A 24,205-nucleotide genomic window follows, 5' to 3' on the forward strand; every position below is an offset into this window, starting at 1 on the left:
ATACGCAGTTACTGTCACATGTTTATGTTCCGTTTTGGTTTAGTTCAAGTTCCAGTATCTGTTTCCTTAATTGGTTCTGTTTTTCCTGACACTAGTTAGTTTCCTTGCACTGATTAAATTACACACCTGTTTCAGTTTCTGTTGATTAGCCTCACTTTTATTTAATCCCTTATCCCCTCAGTTCTTTGTTCAGTGTTGTCTAAATTTTACGTAGTTGTGAGTTATTTCCTGGATCATCTCCTGTGTGTTCCCTTGGGTTTTGTTCATTAAATGCTGTTTTGCTACTCCTTCGTTGTTTAATTCACTACAGCCACAGTGCTGATCGTTACCTTGCTTACAATTTTTTTTACAATATACACATTCTCAATACTTTATAGGTCACTTTTCACACTGTGAGCAGTGCACACCAGCAGACTATGTTAGCTTAACTGTGGATTAATTTTTTATCATTGCTGTATAGGTACACATTTCTCAAAATTTATAGTCACTTTTCACACTGTGAGCACAACTGCAGACTATTTTAGCTAAACAGGAATTTTTTATTTATCATTGCTTTGGCACAACATGCATTCAATGACTACATCTTCAAATTACATGAAAAGATTTCTCACAAACATCACCAAAACTCTATATACCTACAGGCCAATAGTTTACATACTCGTTTCAAAACTTGAAAAAGTTCATTATTGAAAACATAAAAAAAATACTACAAAATTAGACCGCAATTTTGCTACATTTCTACAGTAATACCATATTGAAATATATTCTGCCATATACACAGGTGTTAGTATACCTGCATAACCAGATGCAGCTGGATAAACATTCTGAATGTTCTGATCCAATCTGACTTCTGACCTATAATGCTGCCTGAATCATAATCATACACTGTTTGTTTTTGTAACAAAAATTAACCATCACTGAACTAACTTTATGATGCCATTTTCTTCTAGATCTGCTGTACAGATGAAACAAACTTTGTTGCATTATTTTCCAGTTATTACTGTAAAGCTACTTTGAAACAATCAGTATTGTAAAAAGTGCTATATAAATAAAGGTGAATTGGCTTGACTTTACTAGTCTTTCAATTTCATTACCATTTATACAAAAGGGGAAACTTAGGAATAATTCTGTACTGTAATCTAAACATAGACTATGTAACATACTGCAATCAATTCTAAACAGCAGATAGTGTCATTCTTGTTTTGCAAAGAAACAAAAGAAAACATTATATAATGCTACCTGTTGTTAGTATTTTTAGGTCATTGTTTTATGAGTGACAACTTGTTTGCTGGTTGACAACCTTTGTTGATTTGATTTGAGACATGAATGAAGTGTCTTGGTTTATTTTGAATGTGAAATTAGCAGCTAGCCAAGTTGAAAGTTGGTTTGTTTTGGGAAAAAAACTGTGTGGAACCATTCCACCAATTTTGAGATCTCTGCAGATTTTAGATGGTTTTTTTGACTATTTAGGGCAGAAAAGGAATACAAATTTTTTAAAACAGTAAAAATGCAATTATTAAATAGGCTTTGGACCCCTAATTATTTACTTTATCTATCAATCAAATCCGTTTTCCAAGTGAAGATGTTGCCTCTGAAGGGAAGATTTGTCAAATTTAGTGTGTGTTTGTGTGTGTGTGTGTGTGTGTGTGTGTGTGTGTGTGTGTGTGTGTGTGTGTGTGTGTGTGTGTGTGTGTGTGTGTGTGTGTGTGTGTGTGTGTGTGTTGTGTGTGTGTGTGTGTGTGTGTGTGTGTGATTTAAATGTCCAAAAAGTGTCCAAATATTCATTGAGGCCACTGTATGTGTGTATGTGTACATGAGAAAATCAAAAAAGGCCTGCAGCCTGCTGAGCACTGCTCATGTTTATTTGAAAGGCTACTACCGTTGAATAAATCTGCAGTCTGTCTGTCACGGTGAGCTCACGTTCTCAGCGCAGATGTTCACTCAACAGCACACTGAGGAAATGCTGTGACCCCTCTCTGTTTTAATCCACTTTATCTTTGCACTTTTTTTTTTCTTCTCTCAATCCTGCCTCACTCCAATGGCTTGCACAATATTTAGCTGGTAGTCAAAACAGAACTGGATTAGTTTATTATCTTTCAATTAGCTCTGAAACAGGCAATCTGCATGATCTCTCAGCCTATCTCGGTCTCTGTAGACTTATGAGGGTCAAAGTTCACATATCCTTCTGCTTTAGACAGACAGAACTAATGCTTTTTGTTTTTTTTACTAATTTTGCATTTATTTAACAGTTTTAATTACAGACCCGAATCTGTATTACCACAGACCCGAATTACCCAGCATCATAGACTTCCGTAAAATAAAGATATAATCCCTTTATTACAAAAAGTTATTATTTACAATACAACAATTATATTGTGACAAAGATTATGTTCAGTACAGTCTAAATTTCAGCTCAAGGTTTAACAATTCTCCATGATGGCAACAAAATCTCCTGTTGGATGAGGCAGTATTTATTTTAGGCAAGAGGATTTTTTTGGAAGAACAGTGCCATCTTGTGTCAGTCTTATTTTAGTGGTAGTAATTGAACTACTAACAAAAAACATCAGAGGCCCAGTGCAAATTCTGGTTTGTGAAGATAACCTAGCCTATCTTTCAAAGTTTGGGGTTAGTAAGATTTGCTTTTTAAGGAATTAATACATTTATTCAGCACGGATGCATTAAAGTGATCAAAAGTGACAGTAAATGAATGAATGCTGTTCTTTCGAACTCTCTTTCATCAAAGAATCCTGAAATAATGCATCACAGTTTACACAAAAACATAAGCAAAATTAATAACTACAAAGTTTGTTTACCGGGAGTCGGGACAAACTTTTATGTTAGCTTGACAAAGCCTCGTCTGAAGTGCGAAAGTTTTATATGCTTCCTAGCATGTTTTATCATGTTGCTAACAAGTTTATGTTGTTAGCATGTTTTTCTTAGCATGTGCTTAACATTATTCTGCATGTTTTTCATGTTTTAGTACATTGCTAGCATGAATTAGGATTTTGCAAGCATTTTAGAAAGTTCCTAGCATGAATTAGTATGTTACTAGTCTTGCCAATTGCTAACAAACTGTTAACATGTTTTAACACATTACTAGTGTGTTTAAGCACATTGCTAGCATGAATTAGCACATTGCTAGCTAGCAGGTTTTTTCACAATGCTAACATGTTTAAGCATGTTGCTAGCTAGTTTTAGCCAATATAATAAGAAATGTTTTTTGAGCACCAAATCATCATGTGACACTGAAGACTGTAATGTAATGGCTGCTGAAAACTCTGCTTTACCATTACAGGAATACATGTAAAAATACAAATACTGAAATAGGTCTATATTATTTTAAATTGTTTTATTATTTCACAATATTACTGTTTTCTGTATTTTTGATCAACTAAATGCTGCCTGACTGTTATAAACTTCTTCTAAAAACATAAAAAAAATCTTACAACCCCAACTTTCTTCCTTTCTTTCAAAAACTTTTCAGTAAACACAAACTTAGTCAAAGTCAGTGTGCGTTGTATAACTTTGTGTTTGCGATCACTTTAGAATTGAAAACTGAACAGCTTTACTGGGAGCAGATGAAATGAACAGAATGTAAACATAAAACATATATAAAGAAACTTATATTCATAATTTTTACAAGTTCAATGACACCTGTAAGGTTCAAATTGTTATCTACCTGAAAAATCAGATATCATTCCATAGCAGCTTTTTAAACATAGGTCCTTCATACTTGACCAATTCCAGCAAAAATATAAATATGCACCTTCTCGTTAACCAAGCTCATTAGTTTATGATCAAGAGTATTATATTTGTAAAAAACGATCTAAACGAGTTGATTTTGTCTCTTGTTTCATTCCCTCTATTCCATCTATCTCATCTGCCACGGATCCACTAGGGTGCAGGCGACTGTAATAGAGTCCCAGAAAACCTAGTCCGAGTGAATTTGTTATCAATATAAAAAACATAATGGGCAGGAAGTAGTCAGTCCCTACAGACTCCGGCTTGAGCAAATACAACAAAATAGGTGCAGCAAGATTTTGACACACACTGACAATATAATACACAGTCATTGGAACTCTGGTGTTACCTCCTTTAATGTTAAAGAAGGTAAAAACCAGGATAACTCCAACAATGGCTCGATAAAGATGTTCAAGGACTGGTGAAATGCAGAAATCGGTCTTCTCCACAAATGCCCAGGTGGTTCCCACAAGCCATATCAAGGCCATTGCTAGAGTACTGAAGGGGGAAAGCATGATGAAGAGGGTGAGGCTGAGGATTCGAGAGGTTATGGTAAATATTTTGTAGAACAAGTAGACAGCTGTTGGGATTCCACATGGCATCTCATTAATGTGAGGTAGAGAGCGCCGTAGACAACGCCGATAATCCACCGTGGCCCAGGCTATGTTGACGAAAGACACAGCCATGCTAATGTCTAAAAAAAGGAGAGATTTTATTTTATTACAAATCAGTCTGATTACACCAGTCTTTTACGCTGATATATAGACATACACTCCTCGAAATAAAGAGTGATGCCATTAAAGAACCATTTTGGGTTACACAAAGAACAGTTCTTAAAAGTACACTATTTTCTTAGTGTAAAGAGCATTTCTATAATCTTATTTTCCATTTCCAATCTTACATTCCATTCCACGGAGCCATTTTCCACTATAAAGAACCTTTTGTGGAATGGAAAAGTTCCGTGAAAGTTCCTTATTTGAAAATAGTAACTAAATTTGCATTACTTATTACTTGAAAAAGTAATCTGATTACATAACTTGCATTACTTGTAATCTGTTACCCTCAACAGTGACTGCGGAAGTGCACGTAGTTATTGTATCGGTGCAGGACTTACATTGCAGATTAGATCGATGGTTGTGCTCCAGTATGATATAGACCTGCAGGACGAGTTGAGGAACGCTCTCCAGGAACGTCTCAAACATGCGGAGCATGCTCAGATCCGTGGCGAGGGCGAAAAGGCGTAACTGCTCCACCTCTTGAGTCTTGCCTGAACACAGGGTTTTAAAACTCTTCTTCAGGAGATGGAAATACCTTAAAGTAACAGATAGGCCAAAAGATTAACTCAATTTGTAAATGTTTGCATCAGCGTAATAAAAAATAATACAATTTTAACAAGTAAAGAAGCCCAAGTGAGATGCTATGTTAATTTATTTCCTCTTAATTTAAGAAGTAGTTCACCCACATATGAATCTTCAGTCATCATTTTTCTCACCCTCATATCTTTTCTCTGGAAGCTTGTTTCCGTCAAGAAATAAAAAAAAGTAGTCATGACTTTTTATCTGACAATTCTGACTTTTTTCTTGCAATTGTGTGTTAATATCCTGCAATTCTGACTATTTTTCCAGAATTTTCAGATATAAATTCACAACTGTTATAAAGAGTTATAAAATTCGAACTGTGGCGTGTAATTTCGCAATTGCGAGTAAAAAGTCAGAATTGTGAAATAAAAAATGACCTTTTTCACTTTTTTATCCTGTGCATTCTATACTTTCCAAAACTATGAATTACTTTTTCTATTAAAAACTAAATTAGGCATTTAAAATCAGTGTTTTTTTCTCAGTGTTGTTTTGGACCCCATTTGTGTCCTTGGGTGTCATGTAAGGCGACTATGAATAAAATGTATAATAATTGACATTCATTGTATGAACAAAAACAGCTGAAACATTCTTCAAAACTCTTGTGTTCCACCAAAGAAAGACATTTATACAGGTTCGGAACGACATGAGGGTGAGAAAATGATGATAGAATGTACATTTTTGGACGATTTATCGCTTTAATATTTGGAGATTAGATCTAAGTTCGTATTTAGTCACATGATAAAGTAGCATGACGTTACCTTGTAAAAATGCCTATCTGCAGTACATGTATCCCGATCAGATGGGAAGTGGACAGACCTTTGTCAACAACCTCGTCATTTTTCTTATCATCTTTGAACCATGCATAACTGAATATCTGTATGCAAACAGATCCGACCAGAACAAACACAAGAGTCAGTGCGGCCCAGTTCACATGACCGCTTCTAAAATACTGCACAGATAACAACAGGTCTGATACAATGTCTCCTAAATAAAAAAACAATCCAAAAATGGTGCATAGCCATCGAAAAGTGGTAAATCCCCTTCCAGTAGATGTCATGATTGTGATTTAGGGCATTTGATGAACGCTGATGGCAGATTGTGCTTGTTAATGCTGAATATGTAGATGTACATTTGGTTCCTGTCAACGAGAACAGCTGCTTGACTCATTCCCTTCATGTATTTATCCAAAACTGATAACCTGTATGGAATGAGAGAGAGAACAGAACATCAAAACATTGTAGAATGTTTTATACCAACTGAAATACTGCTGTGAATGAATGAACCGGCTTATTGATTCAGTTCTTTAAGTGCTACTTTCATGTTTTCTACTATCTATTTATGTTTTGGACTTTGTCCAGTACAAGCCACTATACACAATGAATAATGAATGATAACATTATGTAACGTGTACAAAATGTGCAGCACACTATCACTTTTAATAATATTCTGATTTACATCATGTGATTAAAAGTACATTTTCATAGAGGGCCTGAAATGTCATTCAATTTTATGTTCTCAAACTATTTCAAAATGGATTGGCAACACTTGACAAAAAGTTTCATTCGTCGACATTAGTTCAATGCATTAGTTAACATTAACTTGCTATGAGCAAAGCCATTGAACGGTAGCCATTGATTTCCAGATTATGAAAAAAATACAAAAGAAGTCAATAGCTACCATCAACTGTCTGGTTACCAACATTATTTTGTGTTCAACAGAAGAAAGAAACTCATACAGGTTTGGAACAACTTAAGGGTGAGTAAATGATGACAGAATTTTCCTTTTTTGGTGAACTATCCCTTTAACTAATGAAGTTACCTAATGTTAAAAATGAAACCTTTTTGTAAAGTGTTACCATTGGACTTGTTTTTCTTTTTCTTTTGCTGTATCATGCCTAAATGCAAACCACTTTCAGTTTTCATTGTCTATGAAATGTGCTATAAAAATAGGCTTGTCTTGCCTGTCACCTGGTATATGTGCAATTTACCTAATAAATACATAAATGTTGACATTTACTATTTTAAAGAAAACATCCTGAAAGTATATAAATCAAGTACTTACTTTTAACATGTTGTGTTGTGAAACAACATTTGACGTAAACACCAGAACAAAATGTATTTGCTAAGCCTTCTTAGACAGCAGGTGACAATGTCAAGCCATAAACTGCCACTTTACGATGTTCCCGAGTGAAATATTAAATCAGCACATTTCCTCTCGGTAGCTATCAGTTCAAATTGTAAGTCCCATTCAAAACTTACCAGAGTTTCCATTCTTCTACGTGCTCAGTTGCTGTGACGACGAGTCTCTGCTTTCTTGATTCTAGACTGTATCATTTCTCATAATTCAGAATGACGTGTGTAAACCACACCCATCTGAGCCAATCCTAGAGTTACTGCGTGATGTAATACACACTCAAATACGTCTTTAGATATACACTGTTGGTGGACCAATAAGTTATCACAGCAGTTATTCACTCCCTGACACTTTGAATACAGAACCAAAAGAAGAAATGCCTGCCATTCTCACAATTATACTCTCAGTCTCAGCCTTTCTATTCTTCTCAAGCAGGAAATAACTGTGCAATTCTAACCACATCTTGTCAAAGTGCTGTGCTCATGTGGGTTTGGCCATTGTCAAAAATGAAACGCATGAAATGCCTGCTTTGGTATGCTGCTTTACATGTTTAACAGTAAGCAACAGACTTCCAAGTAACTGTACAACTGTTCTTGCAAAGGCCTAGAAGTTATTTCATCCCCTTATTAAAATTAAGTTTTCACCATTTGTACATATTGAAGCTACTGATTTATTTATTTATTTATTTTTGCACCTGATTAGGAATATGGACCACAATACCATCCACAACTAAGCAAAGATATGTAAAGAACAGGAATATATTATATAATATATAAATATTATATTGGACCCTTTTCACATTTCGAGGGTTCTTGAGGCAGAAGTCATCATAGTTGAGGAAACTTCTGTATAGTGGTGAATGGAAATTACAACATATATGGAAAAGATCCATAGTAGCGTTTCTATGACTTTCCAAAAAAAAAAAAAAAAAGAAAGTCATAGAACTTTCCAAACATATGAAAATACCAAGATCTTGATTACGGTGGTCAGAGAGAAAGATTTCATATTTGACGCCAATCCCTCTGCCTCTGCCTGTCTATTGGAAACAACCCACACATCAGCCTCAACTCGTTTTCTGAAATGTAATGCTAAGGTTCATATACTCTTGTTTATTAAAAAAAATACGGTTATTAGATATACATATACGGTACCTCTATTTTTTTATTCATTGTATTCACTAGAAAGGGGGCCTAAGAATGAATAAAACTTCTCCTTTCCTCCAGTCCAGCGGATGGCGCTACTGCACCTTCTGTCCTTGTATAAAGTGGCTAAAATTGAAAAAGAGGATAGAAGAAGAAAGACAGAAGTAGGCGTTAAGACTGACGTGCCTGCCAGATAACAATAGTGAAGACGTGTTCCTCACTCACACTCACCAAAAGTTCTCTCAACATCCACCAAGATGGGAATCCGAAAAAAGAACAACAAGAACCCACCGGTGCTCAGCCACGAGTTTGTGATCCAGAACCATGCGGATATTGTGTCTTGTGTTGCTATGGTATTTCTGCTGGGTCTAATGTTTGAGGTGAGAATTCACTTTTATTTCATTCATTCACTCACTGTTACAGATTTAAGACCAGTTTGGTGACAAAGATGACAAATCAGCCTGATCAGTGTTTCTATAAGAAACCTATAGCGGATCTTTCTTGTTCTGTCATAGTCTGAACAGATCCTTTCACTTCCTTTAACTGCAGATGGTTTTTTTTTTTTTTTGGTTTTACCTTAAATGTGCAGAATCTTTACATTCTTTTGCATTTCTGATTCATATAAATGAATCTTATACCGCAGGGTTTAGCCTACTCTCACGCTCAGGTGCTTCTGCCTTATTTCATTGAAATAGTTGATGCACGAGAGAGAGAGAGAGAGAGAGGAATCCCCTTTGATGCGATTTAAGGAACTTTAAAACCCGCGAGATGAAAAGCACGCGCAAATGTGTTACATTTAAAGAAGTGTTGACCGAAATATAAGACTTTATTTGTAAAAATTACGTAACATTGTAGCTGCACTGATACTTTTACGCGCAAATGAAGTGTTACGTGGCAATCGGAGAATGACTGAGCGCTGTCATCGGTGCACAGCAGCTGGAGGCCCACGATTTTTTGCTACCAAAATACTTTTACTGATAGCAACTTAGTTATTTTACAGTCTCAGCCCTCGTTACTTAGAAATGCGAGTTTGCAAAACCGTTAGATTTGGACGATCGTTTTCTGAATATCAGCGCCAATACTGGTGCATCATGGGAAATGAAGTTTACATTACTGAACCGGATTTGGTGCTCTTAATGGGAATTTCGAACCAGATGTGTCTTATGTGTAAATGATATCTTAAAGAACTTGTGTGTATTGTATGAAAAACTGATTATAGTTGATGTATGTGGCCTATAGCCATAGCATTAACTTAAAGGAATCCGAGGTTGCCCAAAAAATGATAATTCTGTGACTGACTTACCCTCATGTTGTTTAAAGGGATCTTTTTACAAAAAAAATAGCTAACATTTTTACTCGGCCTCAAGTTTTTCCAATCCTGTAAGAGTTTATTTCTTCTGCCGAACACAAAATTAGTTATTTTGAAGAATGTTGTTTGCCAGACAGCCATTGACTTTCAACGGCTACTGTCTGGTTACCAACATTTTTCAAAATACCTACCTTTGTGTTCAACAGAAGAAAAAATACTCATACAGGTTTGGAACAACATGAGGGTGAGTAATTTCTTTTTTGAGTGTTCATTTTTGGGTGAACTATCCTTTTAAAATCTGTATGGCCTGTTTTCTGTAACACTATTCACTTGCATTGGAAACCTTATTTTCCATACAATAAAAATGAATAGTGAAAGAGACTGACTGACTGCCATTCTAAAAGGACAGGTCTCTCATTTTAGAGTGAAATATTCCTTTATTCATTTGTGTGTTGATGACTGCCCTTTTATGTTTCTTTCCATGTAGATTACATCAAAGGTAGCAGTTTTGTTCATAACTGTGCAATACAATGTTACAATTCCAGCAAATGGTAAGTATGTGGAAAATAACCTCCATTTTATTTCGGTCTGTTTGCATAGCTTGAGTATAAATTATTTTTTGTCTATTTATTTATTATTTTCAGTCAAATTTGTTTGTTATTATGTGTGCTATTTCTGTTATAACAATCAAAACACCTCAAGGTTAAACAGAATGGTTTGTTCCAACAAGTTTTTGTCTATTAATGAGCTGATGTTTGATGCCATCAAGACGCTTGCTGTGTCTGTTCATAAGTTAGTTAAATAATTTAAAAACATTTATAACCACATATGTTTGTTTTATCATGATTCTCTCCTTATATTTTGCAAGATTATTGCTCGGTTCCAAAGGATCAAACAATAATTGTAAAATCAACTGCATTGGCTCTGTTGTTCATTATCTTTCTTTTTTTTCAAAAAAATCAGATATCAGTTGTCTATATTTGATTTAAATCAAGAAGCTAGCCATACTGAGTGTGCAAACATGCTTATGTTTTGTTTGTATTGTGGATTTTAGGGGGTCCAGAGGAAACACCAGTGAATTACTTCCATTACGGTCTGAAAGATGTGGCTACCGTCTTCTTCTACATGTTAGTGGCCATTATCATGCACGCCATTATTCAGGAATATGTGCTGGATGTAAGTATCCCGTTGTGAATGAATAAGCTTCCTCTAGCTGACATGTTAATAGCATTTGTGCATAAATGTTAATGTGTATCTTAATAGTGTTTCGGTGCAACACTGTTAATAATACTAATAAACGTTTTGATTAATGCCATTTATGTGAATCCATGACTGTTCAGAAAATCAACAGGAAGATGCACTTCTCCAAAACCAAGCACAGCAAGTTCAATGAGTCAGGGCAGCTGAGTGCGTTCTACCTCTTCTCCTGCCTGTGGGGAGCCAGCATTCTTGTTTCTGTAAGAGCTACATTACTCTGTTTCATATAAATAGGAGCTTATGTGCAGGTTGGTGTTTATGGCTGTGTCTGAAGGATTCATTTGATTTATTCCGGTTAATCTGTAGGAGAACCTCCTGTCCAACCCCGTCAGCCTGTGGGACGGCTACCCGCACACTCTAATGCCGTAAGTACAGCTGTCTGTGCTTCTCTGAAATGCAGACTATTTTAAAGGTTAGTCACCCATCAATGAAAATTCTGCCATAATCACCCTTATGTTGTTCCAAACCCATAAAACTTCAGAACACAAATTAAGATATTTTTTCATGAAATCTGAGGATTTTTGGTCCCTCCATTGAAAGTCTATTCACCCAAAACTCTGACGCTATAAAAACGTTCATAAAACAATTGTAAAATAAATCCATATGAATCAAGCGGTTTAATGCAAGTCTTCTGAAGAGACACGGTCACTTTATATAGTGAACAGATTTAATTTAAGATTTTATTCGCATGAATATTAGGGTGACCAGACGTCCTGAAAAATTCGGGAGAGTCCCGAAATCTAAGCTGTTGTCTTCGAATCCTGAATTGTCCCAAAAATTATACCAATATCCTGCAGCCAGCCCCCTCTCGCTGCTCATTGGCTACAGCATCTTTTTTTTTTCTTTTTTTTTTAAGTTCTACAAAGTAGGCGTGAATTTAGATATGCATTATTTCTTTCAAAATATGAATGGCTATAGCCTGAAAGGTCTGATTGACGCACTGTTTACAACAGCCCATTGTTTTTTTTACAATGATATTTGAGTTCATGATTTTAATGTTGTTTTTTGTGGCAGACTAATGACAGACTGTTGATTAATTTATTTCAGGTTTGAAATTCATTATCTTTTATCATAGGCTATGTAGTCTAATATCATAGTAGGCCTTTGGGGAATAGCCTTTCAATGGACGGACCGAAATTTATCAGATTTCATTACAAATTTATTCATTTTGTATTTTGAAAATTAACAAAACTCTTATTGGTTTGGAACAACATAAGTAATGACTGAATTTTCATTTTTGTGTGAACTATCCCTTTATAAGCTTAGCGTATTTAAATCTGAAGAAATGGAATATGCTAATTAATGGTAGGAAAGTGATGGTTGTTTTTGAAGTGGGCCGTAAAATGATGGAGGTTCATATTCCACCTCGCGTCACATCTGCCGATACGCTGCATATGTGCTCATAAGTTACATCTTTGGTAAACTGATCTGCTGAGCTGGTTCGCACCGAGAAGACAGTTCAAAAGCTATCTCAACGCTCCTGATCAAATTATCTTGCATTAGTCTTCCTCTAATTCTCTCATCTGATTTTTTTGTAGACCTACTGTATGAAACGCACAGCTTGCAAATGCAATTACTATTGACATTTGATTTCCACAAGTCGTGGAGATGCTGAAGAATTTCCTTGTCTTGTTTTAGGTTCCAGCTGAAGTTCTACTATATCTGTCAGCTCGGCTACTGGCTTCATGTAATCCCCGAGCTCTACTTCCAGAAGGCCAAGAAAGTAAGCAAGCAAAGTCAACTGTGTTTCCAGTGTTGAGGATGCACAACATGCACTGAAACCTTATTCATGCATCCTGTTATTGTGACGGGACCAGTTTCCTTCTGCAGAGGTTCCTTTGTTTACCAAACTTTTACTTTACAGAAATTGACAACAGAAGACATGACAATGTTGTCTTGTTTTATTTTTTAGGAAGACATTCCTCGCCAGCTTGTTTATATAAGTCTTTACTTGGTCCAAATTGCAGGAGCCTACATTCTGAAGTAAGCAAAATTAATTATTAGTCATGTTTATTAATCATAAACAGTTGTCAGGCCATATTGTTTGTACTACAACATAAATTGCACACGTTCACGGTGTAAACATTTTCATTGAAGACTGGAGTGCTGAAAATGTAGATTTGCATCACACAGAATAAATTACCATTTTAAAAAATATCAAAATAAATATCATTTTAAAATCAAAAGCAGTTATTTTAAATTGTAATAAAATTTTACAATTAGGTTCTGTGTTCTTGCTAAAATAAATACAGCCTTGATGAACTTAAGAGACTTGTTAAACATTGAATAGTTTTGAGTGGCTCTTATTGCGCCTGGTTAGGACATGGTGCAAAGTTGACATGACTTACATTTACAGATGAAATAATTACAAAACCATGCATAATGACGATAATTACACTTTTCAAAGACTAATAATGTAGTAGTTTCACTCATGTTAAAACCATTAATGATGTATTTCCAGTCTGAACCGGTTGGGCCTGGTGTTGCTGGTTCTGCATTACTTTGTTGAGCTCCTCTTCCATGTTTCCCGACTCATTTACTTCAGCAATGAGGAAAAGCAGACCGGGTGAGTGCCATTCATTTGACACAGCAAGTCCAGCTAATAAACACTTTGAATGATGTTTACTGTGCACAGGCAGATATGAAATTACAAATGAATATTTCAATAAAAAATATTATAATAAAATTTCATTTCAATATCAGCACAATTCTGTGTTTGCAAGGATGTTTGACCATTATGAAGCCTTTTGTGTATGTTAACAGGTTTTCAGTGTGGGCTGTTCTGTTTGTGCTGGGCCGCTTGTTGACTCTTTCCCTGTCTGTTCTTACTGTGGGCTTTGGGCTGGCCGGAGCAGAGAAACAGGGTCTGAACATCGCTGAGGGAAGCTTTAATGTCCTGTTTGTTCGGTAAGCAGGGTGATCTTCATCTTGTGTTAGGCCTATTCCTCAAGGGCTTGGTATACTTAAATTTCCGCATCCGGACGCGTCTTGCACGCAGTTGTTAGGTTAGGTTAGGTTAGGTTAAGTTAGGTCAACTTTATTGTCCCCATGGGGAAATTCTGCATGGGCACAGTGCAGAGTTGCTTCATAAAAAAAAACACATCAACAAGTTGTGTCCTCAGCTTTCAAAGTATACTCGACTGCGTATGGCCGAGTTCGACATGCGCGCAGTACAATTATTGTGACTTTTCTGTCTTTCTTGCGCATACGCTGTTGTACGTGCACAGTCCACGCGGTCTCACAATTGGGCTGCATGCGGACGGGGTGTGTGGACTTCCACAAACCCTCCTGATGATGAAAATCCCAACGAGGACGGATGAAGTATAATTTGGGCTTTACTCTTCCTCACTGGAGTGAAATGAATAGATTAATCATGCAAATGTTTTGAAGCATTTTGGATTGCACTTTAGCAACTGCTGTTTTGATTTTGTTTTTCAAGAAGCAATTTTAAGCACCTTATTATAAACCAAGTGCCTTACATGTGACATGGTTGAATTTCTGTAGAGCTTTGAAGTAGAAAATTATCTGAATTCAAATGGTTTGTACTGCACAGGTTATGTTGTATGTGCAATGCTTTTTTAAAGGGATAGTTTCCCCAAAAATGAAAATTAGCCCATGATTTACTCACCCTGAAGGCATCCTAGGTGTATATGACATTCTTCTTTCAGACGAATACAATCGGAGTTATATAAAAAAAAATGTCCTGGCTCATCCAAGCTATATAATGGTAGTCAATGGGTATATTTTTTTGGAAGTCCATCAAATCGCATCCATCCGTGATAAAAGTGCTCGGCGCGGCTCTGGCAGGTTAATAAACGCCTTCTGAAGTGAAGCGTTCATGTAAGAAAAATGTCAATAATTAACTTGATCGACTAAAATAACGGCAGATGGCCGTACACATCGAAAGACTAACCCTTGAACTTGTACACCTTAATGACAAACGCGGTTACCCAGCCCTGTTTGAACTGCGAGAGGCGCCTAAGCTTACGCTACTCCTACATCCTTCGTCATACATCATCAAGGGTTAGTCTTTTGGCATAAGTGGACTTGTGTACGGCCGTCTGCCGGAAGCTAGTTATTTTAGTCGATAAAGTTTTGGATTTTTTTCTTACACTAATGCATCGCTTCACTTCAGAAGGCGTGTATTAACCCGCCAGAGCCGTGTCAAGCACTTTTATCATGAATGGATGCATTTTGATGGACTTAAAAAAAATATATAATAATTAAAAAAAAACATATATATATATATATATATATATATATATATATATATACACTCACCTAGGGCTGTAGTACTCGAGTCCAGTCTTGGACTCGAGTGTGGACTCGAGACCGTCTATGATCTCGGACTTGTCTCGGACTCGCTAGTTTTCGGACTCGGACTTGTCTCGGTCTCGGCCACTGGTCTTGACAAATATGGCTTTTGGTCTCGACCGAGTCCAGGTGTCTTTATTGTGTTCCCAGTAAGCACACATAAAAGCCATTTATATGCGCGCCGTTTATTTGCTCCGGTGTGAGACACGATTGTGCCAGAACCAGCCAGTCATTAAGATAATTCAACACACACACTCCCCGGAGTCTTAAGGCCGGTGACACACTGGCTGCGTGGCGTAATCGTCTCAGCTGCGTTGCGTGTCCGTTTTTATTTCGGCTCCCATGTTAACAGGTTAGAGCTTGCAGACTGCCTGCGTGACACGCGCGTCTCAGGCACGGCTCAAGCTTTAGCCGCGCGGAAAACACGTGCATGCTAGAAATAGAACCAACGCCTATTTTTCAAGCGACACGCAAGCGTGTTGGAAGCGTTTCCAGGCAAAATAGAATAGGAAAAGATGTTTTTTATTTTGTACACGAATACATATTAATAAATTACATTTTGATGGTTGAAAGTCTAGGTTTAGAATCAAAAATAAATAAATAAATATCAATTTTCAAATATTGCACCTGTCAATACAGAACGAAATAGTCTGTAGTCTATTTTGCTGTCAATACTGCTCACAGTGTCTTTAGGCTTTATATTTATTCTTAACATGAATATAGGGCTTCCACAACTCTCTCCCATATGTCGAACAAGGGTGATCCGTTTCAGCAGCGCCGCGTCAGACACGTTTCTGGTGTGCAAAGACAGAAAACGCCACGCAGCTGACATGCAACAGAAACGCCACGCCACGCAGCCAGTGTGTCTCCGGCCAGCGCCGTGTCCATGCACTTCGTAAATGCAGAACTGTGTATTCATAAGCTTGCCCCTGGAAGGCGTAACTCAAGAATGGCCTGCGATGGGGGGCTATCTGAATGTGAAAGTATGCGTCTTTCAGATCCACAGTGAAACACTGCTATTATGAGGTATCACCATATGTCATCATTCCACCACCACCAGCCTGCACAGTGGTAACAAGGCATGATGGATCCATGTTCTCATTCTGTTTATGCCAAATTCTGACTCTACCATCTGAATGTCTCAACTGAAATCGAGACTCCTTAGACCAGACAACATTTTTCCAGTCTTCAGTTGTCCAATTTTGGTGGGCTCTTGCAAATTGTAGCCTCTTTTTCCTATTTGTAGTGGAGATGAGTGATACCCGGTGGGGTCTTCTGCTGTTGTAGCCCGTCCGCCTCAAGGATGTGCGTATTGTGGCTTCACAAATGCTTTGCTGCATACCTCGGTTGTAATGAGTGGTTATTTCAGTCAAAGTTGCTCTTCTATCAGCTTGAATCAGTCGGCCGATTCTCCTCTGACCTCTAGCATCAACAAGGCATTTTCGCCCACAGGACTGCCGCATACTGGATGTTTTCCCCTTTTCACACCATTCTTTGTAAACCCTAGAAATGGTTGTTCGTGAAAATCCCAGTAACTGAGCAGATTTTGAAATACTCCGACCGGCCCGTCTGGCACCAACAACCATGCCACGCTCAAAATTGCTTAAATCACCTTTCTTTCCCATTCTGACATTCAGTTTGGAGTTCAGGAGATTGTCTTGACCAGGACCACACCCCTAAATGCATTGAAGCAACTGCCTTGTGATTGGTTGATTAGATAATTGCATTAATGAGAAATTGAATGGGTGTTCCTAATAATCCTTTAGGTGAGTGTGTGTGTGTATATATGTACCCATTGACTCCCATTATAAAGCCTGGAAGAGCCAGGACATTTTTTTTCGTATTCGTCTGAAAGAAGAATGTCATATACACCTAGGACGGCTTCAGAGTAAATCATGGGTAGGCCTGGGATGGTTACCGCAATACCGCGGTCATATTTAAAGCCGTTTACCACTATACTGCGGGAATTTCTTGCTTTTCAACCGGGGTTAGAGAAAATCCATACCGTCCCAGTTAATTTTCTTTCTTTTTTTCATTTTCGGGTGAGCTATCCCTTTAAATCTGATTTGCAGAGTGAGATGTCAACAGTCATTTGGGCAAAAAACAAAACTTGCCATCATATATAGAAATTTGCTCTAGTGTCCCAAATTTTCATCATAACATGAATATGTAATCGCATTTTAAATGCTCTTATACTGGACGTGAGTGCCTTTTGGATGGATGTGATTTAGTTAAACACCAGATGATGGCAGAAGTAATGATGACCTTTTGCTTGTATTATTGTTGGATTTGTTTGTAATGGCTCCGTTTCTCTCAGGGTGTCTGTCCTGGCTGCAATATGCACCACTCAGGCTTTTATGATGTGGAAATTTATCAACTTCCAGCTGCGACGATGGAGAGAACATGCACAGACTCAGACCTTAAAAAAGAAACCGTCATCTTCTAAGGGGAAATCAAAGAAAGGTCAGTACTGCCCACTTAAGATCCGATTCTACTGTTCCAATTGGGGTTGGGCATATGACCAATGATCTATGTCATTTTAATCGTGACCGATATTTCTCCCAACTGTTTATGTTCACTTAAGACATAAGATTTAACATAAATACTCACCAAGATGGCATTTTGACACTGTTCAAGAGCAATAAAGCTTTGAAAGATAACTGAATTTGGCATTGCAAAAGGTGGCTTTCTGTGTGCACCTCAGGTGTGTCAATCAGCACGAATATTGTGTTTGTCCTTGCGCGTCAAGCAGGTTCTTTTGAGCTTCTGTTTTTGGCCACTGATCAATGTTTATATTGATCAGCGGAAAGTTTTACTGGTTTGTAATGATATGAGGATGAGTAATTATTGACAGGATTTTTGGGTGAACTAACCCTTTAACATAATGCCCGTCCAGTGCCTTTTTCATTCATGCATGTTTCTTTATCGTGGTTCTCTACCAGGGGGGCCTCAACAGACTTCCAAGGGGCCTCAAGATTATGTAACCAAATAATAAGAAATATATTTAAATTATATTTTTGTATTTAAAGTATATTGTTTTTTAAAGAGGGAGTTCACCCAAAAGTGAAAATTCTATCATCATTTACTCACCCGGATATCGTTCCTTCCAAGTCCATAAGGTTTCAATAAAGCCTGAGAGGTTTCTGTTCCTCCATTTGAAAGTCCAGATAACCACAAGTTAAAAGGTTATAAAGGCTCGTAAAAACAAATCCATATGAATAGAGCGGTTTAATCAAAGTCTTGTGAAGAGATTTGATCTATTGATATGATGAACCGATTTAATATAGTTTTTCATCGAGACACATACATAGCACATCACACATGGTAAACGCAGAAGCTCAAACGTGTGTGCAAGATGCATGAGAACCAACAAGGTTTGTTCTAGCTCTTGACACACCAATTTTCATATCTACCATATGCTATTTGTATGTTTGTCATTGTTTAGATCAGGTTAATTAAACCGCTCGATATACATTGATTCATTTTACGATGCCTTTATAACCTTGATAGTTACCTGGAATTTCAGTGGAGGGACAGAAACATCTCAGGCTTCATTCAAAATATCTTAATTTGTGTTTTGTAGATGAACCAAAGTGTTATTTGTTTGGAAAGACGTGTGAATAAATGACAGATTTTTGGGTGAACTGTCCCTTTGCAAATTCATTAAGTGGCATTTTTCCGCTTGGAGACGTAGTCACTGATATTCAGTATAAGATACCGATAGGGATCTAAACTACAAAATGAACTGCTAATTACTTGCGTCAAGCCTCTTCTCATTTGTGTTTGTCACAGCCAATGGTGTGAACGGATCTGTTGGTGCCAGCGGAGCAGATTCTCCCAGAGCGAGGAAGGAGAAATCATCATAAACCACCCACATTCCCAACTTCTGTACTGGCTGAAATCAGCCTGATCATTCCTCTCCCTTCTCTCCGTTCCACAGTTTGTCTGTTGCCGGTTTCCCCTCTTGTTTATCTGAAAGAAAAAAACTCTGCAATATAGCAACTTCCTCATCCTGCTCTTTGATCCTGTAGGATGTTGAATGCTGTATTTCACAAAGCCCTCAAACTATTATGTCTCTTTGCAAGAAGAGCTTAAGGGAAAAATGTGGCATTGTTTTGGTCTTTTTATTTCGCCTTCATTTGTTTCCTTTTTCCGAAGGTCCATACGCTCTCTGCTTTATTTGCTTAATCCAAAACTATGATCCAGCCATACCTACAAATAAAACCCAAAAGTTGTGGGGGAAAAAAGTAACTTATTTTTTACAAGTGCCTAACCATACATCATTTTGACAGATCAGAGATGGTTAATCCAGTATTTTAGCTTGAGTCTGAATTCAGGGGTTTATTTAAAATTGTCTGAAGCCTCACAGTTTTTTTTTTCCTGATTCTATCCTATGCATTTGGAACCATGTCTAATGTTTCTTCATTGTGTTGTTGTATAAAAGCATAGTCACACTTTTTTTGTTGTTGTTCATTAGAATAAGATCACAAGGGCAAACATTCATTTGATGCCTTTTTTAACGAATATGGATTCCATTTGTTGCACTGGTCAAGCTAAGCGAATAGTGTAATGCTCCACAAATTGTTTATTTAGCAAAGGAACATGTTCCTGCAATGTGCTTTAGATTCTACCTTTTAATCTTGAACTTTGCACAGCTAACTTTGCTGGTCGGAGTAGATGACACATGGAAATGTAAAATCACAAGTGTCATTCCATGAGGTTGTGAGCATGTGGTCAGAATCTTAAAGAAAAGTTCTCAGACATAATTTTCACAGCTTGTTTAAGAACAATAATACGAAAATGAAGTTAGGAACAATCATTATCTCACCTTTCTTTTACCCAAGTACAACAAATTAGAAAGACAACCAGTGAATACACTAATAAAAATGTTGTTTTCACGGTTATGTGTCCCTATTTTACTGCATTTGTCAAAACATGACCTGTTATCTCTGGATTTGTTTTATTGCATTGTACAGTGTAAAAAGTGATCAGTTGACAACTTAAAACTTGACAATACTCCACATAAGTCACTTAATTTTAAGGCAACTGGCTTCCTTTTTTTTTTTAAGTTGTCAACTAACTTTTTACAGTGTTTTACAGTGAAATTTATGGTGAAAACATTTTAAAAAATTAGATTTAGTTTGTATTAGTTCATTGAAATCCATGGTGGGAATTACAGGGATTAAAATCCCACAAAACAAATCAATGAACGCTTTGCAAAAAAAAAAAAGCAACTACGAGTCCAAGTTAGTCAGAAAGCGCTAAATACAACAGTAGTCGCGTTCTCCTGAGGGGGTAACCATAGCAACAGCTCGTTGCTCGAGTCTCACTGGCATAATACATAGATACATATTATTTTATATTAATATAAAAGTAATTTAATAATGTGCATACTCAATACGCAATTCTCAAAAGAAATGAGTGAAAAGTCATAATGAAGTGCATTTTATATTACTTTAAAATGTCAGCATATTCATAATCATTCTCCTTAAAATGTTGGTGTTGACCATGTTGTGGCGCTGTTCACCACGATTTTTCTTAAAAGACAACAGTGATATTTAATGTTTCTTTCAAATCACTCTGCGCGTATGTTGGAGATATTTTCCTAAAGCAAAAGTATATAATATTAAACAAACCATAATAACAAAATATTTATAAGTGCTTTCCTAAACTGAACTCTTTAGGGACATTTCGTTGCGACAAACCCGTGCTGTTTCACAATTGTTGGCAAGCGCGTGCCAATCTGAAACAGTGAACAGCAGAATATTGCATAAGTCACTGTTTGCAGATTTCCCTTTGACAGAAGTTACTTTCGATGTAGACCTTTGATCGACACGGGTTGGAACGTAGGATTCATTCCGATTCGTCGATGCTTGATCTCGGTCGCTGGCGTACATTCACATGGAAGTATTTTTATGGGTTATAGGACATCAACCTGTCGCCGTGTGGGTTTTAATCGGATACCTGACGCATTTCGGGGTTATTGTTACTGACTAATCACGGTAAGCTTTGGCTTTCCGCCAGATCAACCAGTCCATGAGCCTGTTGCCTTATGAGCTGCGCATATAGGCTATGGCAGAAAAGTATAAATGTGTGTGAATTTGACAACCCAATGCAGTTATAAGGCATGGTGGACTATTAAACTGTTACATTATGACTTATTCGGGCTTGTTCCCATTTTATTTCACAGATGGCCAAAATGTTCTTTAAAAGATAGCTATGTGTATTTATAATCATAATCGAGGACATTTCTTGACTTAAATATTACAATGGACTGCTTGAGAAATTCATATTACATAAAAGTATAAAGCCTTTTGTTTTTAATATTTTATTTCATTTAAAATACCAATCTCTACAATGATAATGTGGCAATTACAATCATAATGTTTTGATAATTCTCAGTACAGAGAAGACTTGGACCTCTAAAGACAGTTAGTTTTCTTGAGACTTGCAAAACACTTTAGAATGGGGTTTAATTTGTTCACATTAGTTAACTACTTTAGTTAACATGAATTATCAATGCACAATACCACTACAGCATTTATTAATCTTATTGTTAATTTTAACATTTACTGATAGGCTACATTATTAAAATACAAAGTGGTGTTAACATTAGTTAATGCACAGCAATGAACGAATGTATTTTTATTAACTAACACTAACAAAGATTAGGCCTTATAAATCCTGTAACAGATGTATTGCTCATTGTTAGTGGATGTGTAAAGTGTTACCAGAATACTAATGATGGATACAATTGGATTTAAATGTGCTATTCTCAGATCAAAACACTCCTGAACTTTTTCTCTTGCTGTTGTATAGTCACAGTCTAATACACTGTTTGGCAGTTTATTGTTTTGTTTGGTTAAAAGTGTTTATTTGATGAGAAAATGTAGATTAAACGTATTCTAAGAGCCTTAAAGTAAATCATAACAAGTAGGATGTGATGTATGGAGGTCTGGAAAGCAGTTTGATTTGGTTCTGCTAATGTGTTTTGTTTTTTTAATTGAGCTGTTATGACATTGATAATAGAGTGCAGATTGCTTTGGATTCGGACTAACAACAACAACACCGGCTCGTGACCTGACCCCTCTGGCACACTTTTTTCTCTCTCACACACAGTACCACTAAAGGTGAAAGCTTTTCTCAACTGTTTTTCAGCGCTGCTTTGATTTCCTCCTCAAATATTATGAAACATCTACTTGCAGTTTAGGATATACAAAGGCACGAAAAATGCGATCCAACTGGTGAGCCGCGTCATTATGTTTGCTGTATCATCATTTTGCCCCGTTGCTCACTGCAAGGTTGCTATGCAGGCTAGAGTAAACGAGTAGATACTGGTGCCCGTAGTATGTGGGGGAGGTTTTGCTGGCGAGATAAACAAGCAGCCAGCCATCGTTAGGCATAAGGCAGCAGGAACATGGCGGCGGCAGTTAACTATAATGCTGTTTCACCAACCCGAAGGTCAGAGCTGGACATTAAGTACAGGATTTAAGAGGAAACAAAACACTGTAAGTCCGACATGTTTGCAAATGTTCTATGTTTGCCGGTGAATGGCGGTTCGGGGTGGCTTTGTAACGCGATTTTTACACAGTCGCTGCAGGATCCAATCACAGTTCCGCGGCGGCGGTATCCTGCATTAGCTTGCTAAACCAGCTACACTCGCTATATCAGCCTGGCCACTTTACAGAGTTAGAGAGTTGTGTTTTTGCTTCTTGTCGTTGTGTAAATAAATCGCTTTGGGCGACCTTGAAGCGGATGCACGGCTGTTATTGTTTTAACATTTCAATTGTGTCGCTGATTTACTTGATTCGCCCGCGCTGCTTGCATTTTCGCGATTAAGTTTAGCCAGCTCCCCCCTCTTATTTGCCTGGCTAGCTTTAGCCTCCGAGCCTCCATTTGACTGTGCGAGGAAGGCAAATCCATCCGTGGAACACTATTTAGGAGGATTTTAACTTTAGCTGGCAGAACGGTTACATTGTAACGTGGTAATGGTGGTTCCGTTGGAATGCTTGTTACATTGTAGCGAGTTGGACGTAACAGTTCTAAAGCGAGCCGCTAAAGCGAACAATGTATCGTTCGCTGAAAGTAAAAGCGCGTTGTTATTTGACAGTCACCGCGTTTCGTTTCTGCGAGGGCTGAGATTAGTGAGTCAGCTCTTTGCTGAACTACTGCACACCACGGTTCGGTTTTCAGCTCTCGTCTGTTTAAAGAAAGGAAAAGTTGGGGCGCCAATGGCTGGGAATGCTGCTAATTAGCATTTACCTCGTGATTTGCCTGAACTCCGCTATTTTCAATATGTGGAGCAGTGGCTGCTTTTGTCGTCCAGCGCTCGGGCAGATTTTTAGTTTGGTCAACAGAGTTCGTAGCCACCGTGACGATGGTTTACGCTGTGTGACGTCACGCCGCCGGGCAGTTTATTGGGTCAAACAAATGATGAACCACCCATTCAAGACCAAATGAGAACCCGGGTATCGGTCGTTTTAAAATGACGAGTTACGACTTAAATGCTAAGGTGCATCTAGGTCATGTTTAGATGCACCTTTAGCATTTCAGTCCTAACTCGTTACACATCCTTTTTAACGTAGAAATAGCTTGCTGCTTCTCCCCATTCGATCCTGAATATTTGGTTGATCATTTGTTCGCATACATCCTGTTGTTGTTTGTGAATTTTTCTCTTTTGCAAACGCAGACCACAGTCTTAAAGGGATAGTTCACCCAAAATGAAAATTCTGTCATCAATTTCTCACCCTCAATTTGTCTCAAACCTGTATGAGTTTCTTTCTTCTGCTGAACACGAAATAAGATATAATAAATAATATGGGTAACCGAACAGTTGGCAGTAGCCACTGACTTACATGGTAGAAGAAAAAAATACTATGTAAGTCAATGTTGCCCATCAATTGTCTGGCTACCAACATTCTTCAAAATATCTTCTTTTGTGTTCAACAGAC

General features: G+C 37.4%; 3 protein-coding genes across 9 annotated transcripts in view; 2 read left to right on the forward strand and 1 right to left on the reverse strand.

Annotated features, from left to right (window-relative positions):
* Positions 1–2,211: 2,211 nt before the first annotated feature.
* Positions 2,212–7,661, reverse strand: xkr9 (XK, Kell blood group complex subunit-related family, member 9). The gene is made up of 4 exons (XM_077244464.1): positions 7,358–7,661; positions 5,858–6,297; positions 4,856–5,052; positions 2,212–4,435 (listed from the first exon to the last, which is right to left on the reverse strand). Exons 2-4 carry the CDS (start codon positions 6,154–6,156, stop codon positions 3,807–3,809), a joined length of 1,125 nt encoding a protein of 374 aa, XP_077100579.1. The 5' UTR covers positions 6,157–6,297; positions 7,358–7,661; the 3' UTR covers positions 2,212–3,806.
* A 794-nt stretch (positions 7,662–8,455) lies between these two features.
* Positions 8,456–20,156, forward strand: tram1 (translocation associated membrane protein 1). Its single transcript, XM_077244465.1, has 11 exons — positions 8,456–8,754; positions 10,171–10,234; positions 10,738–10,859; positions 11,024–11,140; positions 11,247–11,305; positions 12,579–12,663; positions 12,853–12,923; positions 13,402–13,506; positions 13,704–13,847; positions 17,572–17,717; positions 19,047–20,156. The coding sequence occupies exons 1-11, from the start codon at positions 8,632–8,634 to the stop codon at positions 19,118–19,120; spliced, it is 1,110 nt and encodes a 369-aa protein (XP_077100580.1). The 5' UTR covers positions 8,456–8,631; the 3' UTR covers positions 19,121–20,156.
* Positions 20,157–20,994: 838 nt separating this feature from the next.
* The window catches only part of ncoa2 (nuclear receptor coactivator 2), a 102,001-nt gene continuing 98,790 nt past the window's right edge, over positions 20,995–24,205 (forward strand). The window contains exon 1 of one of the 7 annotated variants that reach the window (XM_077244467.1): positions 20,995–21,256. The gene's annotated coding sequence lies outside the window, so the exon portion shown is untranslated. Of the gene's footprint in view, positions 21,257–22,365; positions 22,385–22,570; positions 22,763–24,205 lie in introns of those variants that run through there. The other 6 variants (XM_077244471.1, XM_077244468.1, XM_077244466.1 and 3 more) reach the window with 6 other exon arrangements.

The sequence above is a fragment of the Siphateles boraxobius genome, unplaced genomic scaffold, assembly GCF_051911475.1.
Source record: "Siphateles boraxobius isolate OS27281-9 unplaced genomic scaffold, OSU_SipBor_1 26, whole genome shotgun sequence".
NCBI classification, from domain to species: domain Eukaryota; kingdom Metazoa; phylum Chordata; class Actinopteri; order Cypriniformes; family Leuciscidae; genus Siphateles; species Siphateles boraxobius.